This window comes from Primulina eburnea, chromosome 6 (genome assembly GCF_022965805.1).
Source record: "Primulina eburnea isolate SZY01 chromosome 6, ASM2296580v1, whole genome shotgun sequence".
Classification (NCBI taxonomy): domain Eukaryota; kingdom Viridiplantae; phylum Streptophyta; class Magnoliopsida; order Lamiales; family Gesneriaceae; genus Primulina; species Primulina eburnea.
This window is the reverse complement of record NC_133106.1, coordinates 37,778,716-37,791,338: the sequence shown is the minus strand read 5'-3', so window position 1 is coordinate 37,791,338 and position 12,623 is coordinate 37,778,716. Positions and strand designations below refer to the sequence as shown.

Here is a 12,623-nt window from a genome sequence, read left to right as displayed (position 1 = left end):
GATTAAAAATAAAAACACCTGAACGAGTTGGCTTTTAATTTGAAAGTTTCAATAATGTGGCATTATCCTTTATATATGCGGGCTTTGTCACCTTACGATTACATTTCTTAGCACATTTCAAGACTTTTAGGTAGAAGAATAAACATTCAAGGAATTCCACGTTGTCCGTAGAAAGGTTGATTTCATCTTACATGTAGAAGCACTATCTCATGATAGAATCAAAGGCAACACATACATGAAGTCAACTAATTTTTTTAAAATCGCATATGTATGTGAATCTTGTTCATCTAAACCAAGTGGAAACAATGCTCCCACATGTAGCATCGAAGCAACCCGTAAAGACGGTCTCATCTTCTTGTCTCCCAGCAACGGCAGCAGATAAAAATTGTGAGCAATAAATTAAAGGCTCGCCGGTAAATCCAAGCCGCCAGTTGTAAATTTTCCCCTCTTTTTGGTTACGTAACTGCAATGCATGTCTTTCTTTAAAATAGTTTATAACCTCGTTCATATCTTATCCACTATTTTTTTCCAAACAAATGATTTGGTTGGTAAATGGAATGACTTCACTCTAGTACTATGCTCTTAACATTTCGGTATTGCGTAAGTCTAGGCAATCTAGGATACCCTAAGAATTTCATATCAACCTTTTGAAACTAAGAAAAAAATTAAAATTATTTGGACTCCCGTTTTACAATCATGGCCCATGACTGGGCTTGCAGAGAGGGCCTAATAATGCAGTGGTCTGGGTTGACCGTGGCCACGAGCGGTAAAGGTCGCCATTCGTCCGGCCAGATCAGCCCACTTGAAATCCGATCCAAGGTCCACCTTCTGCAACATAAGCCCACTCACTAACTCACAATTTCTAAAGAACTTTCCTCTGTTATGATCCCATCTCCTATTTGTTCTACAAGAATATCAAGAAACACAGTACACACGCATATATTTCATAGAGAGATGAAACGATGCATACTAATTGTAGTTCATATATACAATCATATCAGCACATACCTCTCCATACATGAAAGAAAATTATGGGGCATGAATCACGATCAATATTTAAATCCTACCCACTCTTACGCCCCCAAAGAGGGGATCTACGAGTAGCGATGCACTTTGGAATGCATCGCGAAAGGGAATGATCCTCAGGGGGCTCGTAAGATGAAAAGAATTTGGGGTCTTGCTCTAGTGACTCCGAATAACTTTCGAGAATGCTCACAATTTCATGGAAATGCGGTCGCTTGTCAGGATTACCCGACCAACAACGATGAATGAGGTGACGAAATGCTGATGGACACGAAGAAGGCAATGGTGGCCTAGCATCCTGCACGTAAAATAGAAAACAGTTCATAAAATTTTAACGTCAAAAGGAAGTATACATTAATATCGGTAAGTTCTACAGGATTGGTTAGTACTTAACTAAGGCTGTAGAACCATGGATACAATATTGTCAACTTTTCTTGAAAGAAGATACATGATATTTTTTTTAAGTAGAAGTGGATCTATAGAAGAAACTTGTACTTTAGTGAACTTGATAAATTTATATATCTTGTGAAAATGAACTAAAACATGATCTTTTTATGATCAAATCGAGCTTAACAGAGGCATCATATCAAAAGTCAATATATAGCAAAGAAAAGGAGTTAAATACGAAAATTAAAAATGAGTACGTTGAATGCTAGATAAATTACCTTTTGGCAAACAGCAAATGCTGCTTGCTCCGGAGTCATGTCATCAAATGGTGTCAATGCAGTTAAAAGTTCCCACAAAACAATACCAAAACTGTAAACATCAACTTTCCTTGTGTGGTGCTTTTCTTTAATCATCTCTGGTGCCATCCAACGATAAGTACCTGTAAATCCTTTTGCACTTCCACACTGAGACTCCAAGCACGATATTCCAAAGTCGGCTACTTTCACACTCATATCTTCATCGAGAAGCATATTTTCTGATTTAAGATCACGGTGTAGAATCCCTTGAGCATGAAGATATAACATACCACGAGCAATGTCGAGGGCGAACTTCAGTACAAGATTGAGGGGAAGCGAATATGGTTCTTGCTGATGGAGGAATTTTCTTAGAGAGCCACCTGGATAGTACTCGGTGATGATACAAAACACTGGTGGTTTCTTGCATGCTGCTATGAACTGGTTTAAAAGTTAAAACAATATAGATGTCAAAAATTGAGATTCCACTATCATTAGACAAACAGTCAACAAGCTTGAATGACAAATTTAGTAAAATGATAACTGTTACGAGAGTATTCAGACATTCAAGTGCTCGATTCTATGTTACCACTCTCACGCTTCAGGCCTCGGGGATTGCATAAGCAAAACTGTGCATGAATTAGCAGCTAATACACTTCAATCCTAATTTTACAAATATGGTTTGCTCAAATCTTATACACAGTCCTATTCACATCTCTCCTAAATCCGATGTATAACTAGATATTACAGCCAGACTGTACGCATTGTAATTACAAGCCACAGAGGAAAGGTACCAACATGACATATGTGATCATCCTTGAAACAGCTAACCACATCCTTTTTGTGCAAGTGCGAAGGTCAATAGCTCGGATCCCTTTTTTGGGGCTACCAGAATTCAGTTAATGATTTCACATCTAGGCTACTTTTTTCTCAGATAAGGAAAGGCACCAAAACTTTTTAGATAAAGCACCGACATTTAGCATTCAATTGCCATTAATTTATAACTAACCGGTTTTCGCCGTCGTTTTCAATTATCACAATGCAATACCAAAGAAAGCTCCTTACTTTGCCCAACCACTTGACCTAAAACTATGTTGAGACAATCCATCATCACTCTTCCTATGTGTGTATCATCCAAAAGCATATTCCACCAAACATGCAGCATGACATCTTCAAATTTCGGATGTGATGTCTATAAAAATTGAGAACGGCAACCCCTCATATTTCCTTACCAGGGACGGAGGATGAGGGGTCAGAAGGGGTAATTGCACCCCTTTCTCTTGAACGGTGACCCAAGAAGAGGGAGAAGGGGTAGTCACCCCCTTCTCTCTTTAATATATGCCTTTAACATAAGTATCATCTTTATATACAAATGTACGGGTGACATAGTATTTTCACTCCCCCTGCACAGCAAAATAATCCAGCAATCAAGCCCAACAATGGCGGAGGGAGCTGGGCTGGTGAAACGATTTTATTTTTTATTTTGAGGAAAGGATCGCCTCAACTTTGTTACATGTGAGTAAAAGTATTCGTTCACTGTTTCGTAAAGCTTGTAGCTTCACCACTGCATCCAAATACTCAGAAGATTAACAAGGGAAAAAAATTTCGGCGCAATTTACGCACAACAAAGCATTCAAGATTCAACCACACAAAACAAGGAACAAATTAGATCCCACTTACAGTGATGATATTAGGATGCTTCAACCTGAACAAAAGAGCAACTTCTGATGTAAACTGTTTCTCCAAGAATGCAGCCAACTCTCCATCCTCTTCAGGCTGGCTAATAAGCTTAATAGCCACGTCTCTCTGATGATAAACCCCTCTGTAGATTCTACTATGTCTACCAGAAGCAAATTTGTTCCCTATATAAAGTTGGGATAGATCAGCATTCCATTCTTCTTGTCTTCCACCTTTGATTTCTGCACCCGAAGAAACCAAGTATTTTGACCATGAAACTGCTCTATTGTACTCTCCCAAAGAGAGCCTCCTCTCCAGCTTGCTGTGGGTGCTTGCAATTTTTTTCAGCCACTGATGTTTCTTCATAAGTTTTTCCCAATAACATAAAAAAATTTCCAGATTTTCTCAACCTTTACAAGATAGTAAACTAAGAATCAATGGGCGCCAGTAAGCTTAGTATCGGAGCGCAGTCTTGGCAATAACTTAGCACTGAAAAATGGAATGGCTCGATTCCAAGTTTTTCCTTCTCTGGGCTCCCGCAGACCAAACGTACTCATAAACAAAATAAACGGATGCTAAAAGAGAAACAGAGGAAACCCACAACTCATTACTCCAAGAATAGCTTACCGGAATGTGCATGCGAAAAATAAGAGAGAAAAGGTGAACACTTATCAAGCATCGATCTTGACGCCGTAAACAAAAGAAAAAACCAAGCTTTGAAGAAAATAGGGTGATGGGCACACAGATTCGCAAGAACAAACACCTCCAAAGCAAATGAACGTTTGGTAGGAAAAGTATATCATCAGTTAGCAACAAAAGCCAGAAACACGAGAATCTGTGTGTGTGAGAAACTGCTTGATCTTTGCTTCTCGGCAGAGAGAAAAAGGAAGAAAGGTTGGCAGTCTGGTTTCTGTCACTGTGCAACTCCACCGATCAACGCAGCGCAGATACAGATAGAGAGAGTGAGTGACGGAGTAAATACAGAAAACAAATATAAAAACTGGAAACATTTATAAGTCTTTTTGCCCTTGGACACCAGTATTGTGAATATCGATACGTGAGATCGTCTCACAGAAAATCTACTTTATTTTTTATCAAATTATAATTTAGTTCCAAATAAAATTGCAATATAGTATCTCATCATTTATTATTAACTTAATAATAAAAAATATTTACATCCAACTCTTTTTTTTTTTGAAATAATAAAAAATTGGTCCGAAAGACTAATATAGATTCATCTTGTGGGGACCGAAAAACTAGTCTAAAACCATACATTCAGGGTATTCTAGACATTTCACGGCACGTGCAATAAAGATAGGTTTGGAATGTGGAATCGAGGGTGTTGGGGCCCACCGTCTGGCCATGGTTGTTGTACTGTTGCCGTATGCACCCATCCGTATACGGTCACTCTCCTCTTTTATATATTTAATTTAATTCCGATTAAATTTACTAAATAAATTATCTTTAAATGCTCAACATTATTAAATAATACTCAATTTATTTATGAATATTTTAATGCCTGGATAAGAACACTTGATCATCCATTATAAAGAAAGAAAGATTATCACAAATATATCTAATCAATGTCATTATGGTGTCTGATTATAATTTCTAGTTTTTTTTAAGTATGGTATCATTTAAAGAAAAAGAAATTGATCAACTAAAATAGTAATTTATTTTAAAACATATTATTATCATCTGAATTAAAAATAAGTTTGTTACAGTTGAGTTTCAAATCGAGTAGTCGTCTAAATACGATTTAATAAACATTAAAAACAAAATGCTAAAGCAAGAATGTAATTTAACTAAATAACACAATATTTTTAATGTAATTGTCGAGACAAAAAAAATATAGTGCTGACGCATGTCTTCAACTACCAACCGATTACATGTGACAATTAATTCAGTTTGAAACTGGTTTGGGCCCGACCCATGTGCCACAATACGGGTAAGTACGGTCCATTTTTTATTTTATTTTATTTTAAAAAATTGTAATGTGGTCCATTTAATGTCGAGTAGTAAGTACAATAGGATGATGCTTAAAAGAATTAATATATAAAAAATCACAATTAATTAATTAAGCTTGCACATTATTGACAAATGATTATAAATTATTATTCGTAAATTGAATGTTCATGTTCGGATCCAAATGCGAAATGGGCCCGCCCCGTCCCACTTCTTGATTCGTATCCCTATAATTACATTTAATCAATTTTTTTAAGTTATATTTAATTATTTTTTCAATGATATGATTTGAATGCAGTTGATGGGATATTTTTGGACCGAAAGATTTTTTTGCAAAATTCGACGAATATTGCTAAATATGATATAATTATATGTTGTCACTTCACCTTGTGATACAGTGACATATCATCTCACATATATGTTGTCTTTTAGGACTTGTTCAGTATATTTTACATGACTAATATAATTTACTAATTATTATGTTAGTTCGAGAATTTACCTAATAGTTATCAAATGATAAAAAATGGGAGTTCTCGCGTCATAAAAAATAATAAAAATATAATTTTTTTAATATACAAGGGATGATCAGATTGTTCTTGGGCCCTGTCCCTAGGCAGTTAGTTATATTTATTCCTTAGAAAAAATTAGGTGGAGTAAGGAGGCATGTGTAGCCTAATTATAATAACGGCAAGATATTTTTTTAAAATAAGGGAGATAATAATTGGCGGTCGGATCCACAAATATGGAAGAGGACTTCTGAGGACAGAACATGGCTGATAATGCACAATCACATGTACTGTTTTTATACAAAAAAGACATTATCTTTGTCACCATATGTATTCAGTTTTACATATGTTTTTCAATTTATTTTAGGAAGAAATATATGTTAGATAGTAAAATGTAGGAAGATTAAGGTTGCGGTTAAATTGAAAATATCGTGTTTTCATTTAAACAATCTTCAATTTACACATTTATGTAACACTTTATAGCTTAATGATTTACATAATTTGTAGGACCAAACGCTTGCCGCTTTACTAAAAGCTATAGCTGGTGATAATGGTACAACTCAAATCTTTTAAACCGCAAAACAGCTCCAGCACCACGATTCAATCGCTCTACCAAACAGAGATAATTATTGCACACAACATAATTTAAATGAAAATGGCAAATCAAAGATGGAATAATATGCCAACAATCAATTATATATAGGAATAAATAAACTTGCAGTGAATAAGTTGGGTACAACACGAAGCTGTAGCTTGTGAATTGTGGTGTCCTGCAGACCAAATTCAATTACATGTTTCGACATACTCTGGACCCGATTTAGTCATCGACTGGAAATAAGAAGCAAAATTATCGTTCGAATAATAATATATATCGAATTTTGGTCCATGGTAACTATTTATTTAAACTAGTTATTCTGCACACGCGTTGCGTGTGTGTGGACAATTTTTTTTATCATTATAGATGGACTAAAGTGAGATCGACAAATTATGGAGGGACTTAATTTATATTTGAATGATTGAAAAAAAAAAAATAAAATAAAAGTGTGTGTTGAAATTAAAAAAAAAACAAAAAACAAAAGTGTAATATTAGTAACATATAAGGGTAAAACTGGAAAAAAAAGATGGTGTCCTCCTTGACAGTTTTTATAAGATGCTCAGCCTTAATATAATAGTATAGATAAACGGATTTTGGGCCATGCATTCGACTGGAAGAAGTAAATGATTATTTGGAAGAATGAGGAGTTAATTTTAAATTTATTTTGTTATTCTTGGTTATATATTGAATGTGCTAAAAAAAAATATAATATGTGTATGCTAATTATATCTTAAATTATACAAATCGATAAATTTTAATGTGTGAATCATTTTTATCAAAAAGGCTCAGTTCTTCTGCCATTTTCCACATTATAGAACTTAAAAAAGATCAAGAGTTTGTGTTGTGGACAAGTTAATATAGCCAAGTAACGGAAAATAATGTATCATAGATTTTACACAACCAGTCAGAGAAGGTCTTTACCGTCAAGATAAGAGTTTTCCAAATAATATCCCGCAATAAACAATAGCACCAAACCATTTGTTGGATACAAACCTGACGACAAACGGTAAGTAGTCTTTAGTAAAATTTAGAAGATCGAAATTTAACATATTTGATGAATCCAAACTATAGCAACCAGAATGATATCCATTTTAATGCTGATATAGTAATAACTCGCTAAATATACACAAACAGATAGGCAAAATGTAAACCATTGAAACTGAATCTCAGAGTACTCACTTTTTGTTGCAATCAACTCGACTTGAGAGGTCAACTGTCATGATTTGCCAAGCTAACTGGGAAGATGCAGCCATCAAGAATGAGAAATATGGCCATGCTGCTCAAAACCAAAACAGAAATACCATAATAATGAAAAATAGTCAAATATCATTTCATATCAGGAATAAACAGTATACCAGGTCCAATGGTGGTTTCCCCAAGAACACAGATTAACTTAGCAGAGTGGAAGTAAGTGAATATACCAAGATTAGCATTATATCCGCTAAGAGCAAGGCTTGTAATGCATGCGATTCCAAAGCCAGTAACCCATTTTTTACTGGAATCACCAAATCGTAAGGCTGTTGATTTGACACCAACTCTCAGATCATCTTCTTTGTCCTAATTGTACAACTATCACATTATCAACAACAAGGAATATAAATTTGTGTGATTATAATGAGCATCTCATTACAAACAACAGAATCTCATGCAAAAGCTATTATCGAACATAACAGCATTTTATAGATAAATTAATGTGGAGGTTATAACTGATGTTAAAATCCAAAATGAGGATACCAAGATTGCATAAAATGAGGCATTAACTTCAAATCATATCATGTAAAATGCTTAACAAGCATGGTGTTAACAAAAACACATGAAAAAAAAGCCCAATTTCCACTCCCCTTTTGCCAAAGACAAAAGATGGATGCATTTAGGACACAACAATTTTAAACATTATCTTTTACAAGGATGTTTTAAGCAGTCAATCAAGCTCAAGGAAGCCAAAACAATCATCACTGTTTTTGAAACATATGAAAGATTTGAAGCCCATGTGACGTGTCCTAAATCCTAATCAGTATCCAATCTTTTGCATATGTTCTTGTTCATAAAATGCATGCAAGAAAAGAATATTTCACCATGTACTAACCCAAGCACGTCTCAACCATTGTAAGAAGCACAACTATTCATCTCACTTCCAGATTGTAAGAAGCACAACTATTCATCTCACTTCCAGATTTGGATTCAGAGGATTGAAAAATGTCCATATATTTTATATCCAATGTGAGGGTAATCCTAAAGGTAAAAACAATGTACCTGATGAGCATATATTGTATCATATACAAGCGTCCAAAGCACACCTGAAGCATAAAGTGGGAGTACAACAGCTGGATCGAGGCTTTCTTTAACAGCAGCCCAACCAAGTAAAGCGCCCCAGTTAAATGTCAAACCAAGATATGCCTGAGGCTGCACCAACACTAATATGGTTCAGATACATTAGCTAATTTAATGAAAGGCTACTTGGTGCATGTGCATGGCTCTTTGTTGGCCTCAGGGAAGATTGAGGAGGCAGAAAATGGAATGGAAGGGGTTAGATGAAATAAAAAATTTAGGGACAAATGAATAGAGATGAAAATGCAGTACCCAAAATGTCAGCCTCTTCATGAGAGGATATGAAAATACTAGCAGCAAAGATGAAGCTCCCAAAACACGACTGCAAGATATTTGGCGAGTCAGATTACCAAACATCATCATATACACCACATAACCATCTTTAAGAGCACCCAATTTTGGAAACACATATTTTTGACATATGGCTTTGTAAGCCGGAAGATACGCCTTCCTTATATTAATTAGAAAAATAACTCCGAAGACATGTTTCCTTAAAAATTTATGTACGAGCTATACTGGGAAACAAGTGCTCCATCAACATTTACAGATTTAAGTCATCTTTTGTAAAACTAGAATATGGAGCAAGTACGAACCTAAAATTGTTAAGTTGTAGTAGAATTCCCAAACCCAGAAGCAATTGAAAACCAAGAAAACAAAGTCCTTGAAAAGGCGTTAAAACACCGCTAGCAATGGGTCTCAATCTCGTCCTCTCTACCTACATGCAAAGCTATGAAAAATGAAACAACAAAGATTACAATAGCGAGTAAGCATATAAATTCATACGAACATGCATAAAAAAGAATCAGAAAAAATAAATGTTTAATCAAAGCAGCTAAGGATGTCTGAATAGATCAACATGATGTCGACTCTGTAGATCAACATGATGTCGAGTCTGTCGGTACACCATTTAAGATGTGAAGATAAAATTCCGTTCAACAAAGTGAATAGAGGTGTAACAAAATTCAACAAAGTCGAAATGACCATCTGGGTGCCATCTCCAATTTTCCAGTTAAAAACAAGAATTTTACATCAGTTATTTCGGATTATCAATAGACGAAAAATATATCTATGCTGAAGTGAAACAGTCCTTACCTTCGTATCAATATCCCGATCAAGTAGATCATTAATGGTACACCCCGCACCACGCAAGAGCAACGCCCCAGTGCCAAACAGCACCATCATCTTAGCATCCGGAAAGCTCCCTGGCGCAGCTGCCATTGTAATCGACCTACATTTAACAATGTAATGCACGTGACATTCAACAAACATCAGAAGCAGTTGACCTCCCAGCCTGACTGGGGAAAAAAAAAAGCACGAGGTTTTCCACAGCTCCAATTTTTTTCCATTTTTCTAATTTTGTACATGAAGATTATAGGTTGAAATGCTGCCAACAAGAAAATTTAGTAAGACATTTAACGCCAAGTGACAGGTAAAAAGGCTCACGCAGCAAATCAAATTCCACTTGAAATGTAACACGAAATCTAAAGGATAAACACTTTTACCACATGCAAGGCCAAGCAAGGAGCCAAGTACCAATAGGCTTGTCGAGCCGAGCAAGGAGAGCGAAAGGTCGAGCTTTTCGCGGCAAATAAACATCAATCCACGAACTACCACCGCCGTCATCACCGTTCGAAGTTTTGGTTTCCTTTTCATTTTCTTTAGATGCAACATTTGAAAAGCAAGAGCTCTGAAAAAGTACGTGATGCCCGCCAAGCAGTCGAGAATAGTCAAATTGGCGTTGAAAATTAGAATTTCCGTGGAATTCAGAGAAGCTGCGTGGGTGACGACGAGAGTCCACGAAATCGTTAGGGCTACGTGCCGCCGTATATTGCCGGTGGGAGTAGGCGGCGGATAATAAAGAGTAGCGGCGAGTGATTCGAGAAAGACGACTGATTCCCATTATCAGAGAGGGTGTTTGTAATAAAGTTAGAAAGTAAATATATTAAAGGGTTTTTGAATAAATAAAAATTAGTTCATTTTTTTTTAGTTTGTTAAATTAATTATTTTTTATAATCTCCAAATTTATATCATGTAAAAATTTAAATTAAAAACTTGTTTGACAGATTAAATTACATGTAGATATTATAATATAGTATTCAGTAAGTAGTTTAATTCATTTTCACAGGTAATGATGTATCTCATAATAATTATCTATGTATATAAACTAAATGTTTTTTTTAATAATATAGAGTTTGATTTATTTTTTGTTTAATTTGGTTTCAATCATTTTTATACAGAAATTGATCAAAACAAATAAATTATTTTGTAATATATAATATAAATTTTATTAAATTCAGATATACATTAGAATGTCTAAGTATACTTGTTTGCGGTGTTGTTTAAGTGGACTCCCGATTGCAGAGGTTGTAACCCCACACGAGAGCTCAAGGAGAAAGCTAGAAAAGCAAAGAACGACATCCCTATTGATTCACTGGCCATCGTCGTGAACTTATCACTGCCCCAGATCGTTATACAGTCGTCTACTCTGACGGCAGCCGATGACGATGATGACGTTAAAAAAAGCCAAAATCTGCTAGACACACGGAAAAAAAAATGCGAAAAAATTTTAGGTAGTACCAAGAAAATATAAAATTTATCTGAAATTTTCGAGGAGGTCGGAACTTGCCTGATCCATTGAGAAATCAAAATGGTAACTTAAATGGTGGGAGATTACATCTTTTCCTGTGCACAAATGGTATGCCAGATTGTAGGCTTGAAAACCAGAATAAACAAATCCAACGACATTAACAGAAAGACAGTACCTGTACAAGCAATTTCAAGGGATATATCAGTAACATGAAAACATATTACATCAGAGACACCAAAATCTATCCTTCTCCACATGCGAATGAATTTGATAATGATTCCAAATGTGAGATAAGCGTAGGATCCTAATGGTGAAACGCATGAGACTATTATTATGTGAGCAAGACAAATTTACACTCATGAGTTGCGTGATTAAGATCGAGTTTTAATGACATTTACACCTTCAATGAGTTTTCAAGAGAACGGTAGCTTGGATATACTTGATTCAACCTGATCATTCCCAACTATAAGATTGGAAACCATAGATATCAGATAGAATGAATGATCTTACATCTCTTATCCAAGACAACCAAGCAAGATTTAGAGAATCAACTACCAGTCTGCATATAGAATGGCAAGATCAATGCTCAAGATAAAAGTATACAATGAACATGAGAAGCCATTATATTCTATGGTATCGGCTTCCTCAAATCATTTATCTAGTTGAATCTCGTGCCAAAACTGTCGAGAATGTTTTGGATAAAATGCAGAGACAAGCGATGAATACTGATTTTGTGACCTTCAATGAGTTTTCAAGAGAACGGTAGCTTGGATATACTTGATTCAACCTGATCATTCCCAACTATAAGATTGGAAACCATAGATATCAGATAGAATGAATGATCTTACATCTCTTATCCAAGACAACCAAGCAAGATTTAGAGAATCAACTACCAGTCTGCATATAGAATGGCAAGATCAATGCTCAAGATAAAAGTATACAATGAACATGAGAAGCCATTATATTCTATGGTATCGGCTTCCTCAAATCATTTATCTAGTTGAATCTCGTGCCAAAACTGTCGAGAATGTTTTGGATAAAATGCAGAGACAAGCGATGAATACTGATTTTGTGGCCTAAATCAGGATGTTTGCGCACAAAATGAAAATATAGTAGTTCAACAGATGCAAACACTCTAACTTTAAACCTCATCAGCTGTGTTTTGGGATGTTATCCCATCTTTTTATTAACCACCACAAAATAAATGTAATATTGTTCATTTTCGTCTCTTAGAACCCTTTAAATTAGAATAGATTTTGCTT

The 12,623-nt window shown here is 35.3% G+C and overlaps 2 protein-coding genes across 3 annotated transcripts; both read right to left on the bottom strand.

Annotated features, from left to right (window-relative positions):
• Positions 1 to 915: 915 nt before the first annotated feature.
• Positions 916 to 4,390, bottom strand: LOC140835057 (serine/threonine/tyrosine-protein kinase HT1-like). Its single transcript, XM_073200368.1, has 3 exons — positions 3,384 to 4,390; positions 1,689 to 2,144; positions 916 to 1,321 (listed from the first exon to the last, which is right to left on the bottom strand). Exons 1-3 carry the CDS (start codon positions 3,744 to 3,746, stop codon positions 1,064 to 1,066), a joined length of 1,077 nt encoding a protein of 358 aa, XP_073056469.1. The 5' UTR covers positions 3,747 to 4,390; the 3' UTR covers positions 916 to 1,063.
• Positions 4,391 to 7,352: 2,962 nt separating this feature from the next.
• LOC140835055 (4-hydroxybenzoate polyprenyltransferase, mitochondrial) lies at positions 7,353 to 10,711 on the bottom strand. 2 transcript variants are annotated; one of them, XM_073200363.1, is made up of 8 exons: positions 10,277 to 10,711; positions 9,867 to 10,002; positions 9,368 to 9,489; positions 9,027 to 9,096; positions 8,700 to 8,849; positions 7,868 to 8,003; positions 7,626 to 7,722; positions 7,353 to 7,439 (listed from the first exon to the last, which is right to left on the bottom strand). In XM_073200363.1, the coding sequence occupies exons 1-8, from the start codon at positions 10,672 to 10,674 to the stop codon at positions 7,370 to 7,372; spliced, it is 1,179 nt and encodes a 392-aa protein (XP_073056464.1). In that variant the 5' UTR covers positions 10,675 to 10,711; the 3' UTR covers positions 7,353 to 7,369. The 2 variants fall into 2 exon arrangements, with proteins under 2 accessions (XP_073056464.1, XP_073056465.1); XM_073200364.1 differs by lacking the exons at positions 9,027 to 9,096; positions 9,368 to 9,489.
• Positions 10,712 to 12,623: the final 1,912 nt, after the last annotated feature.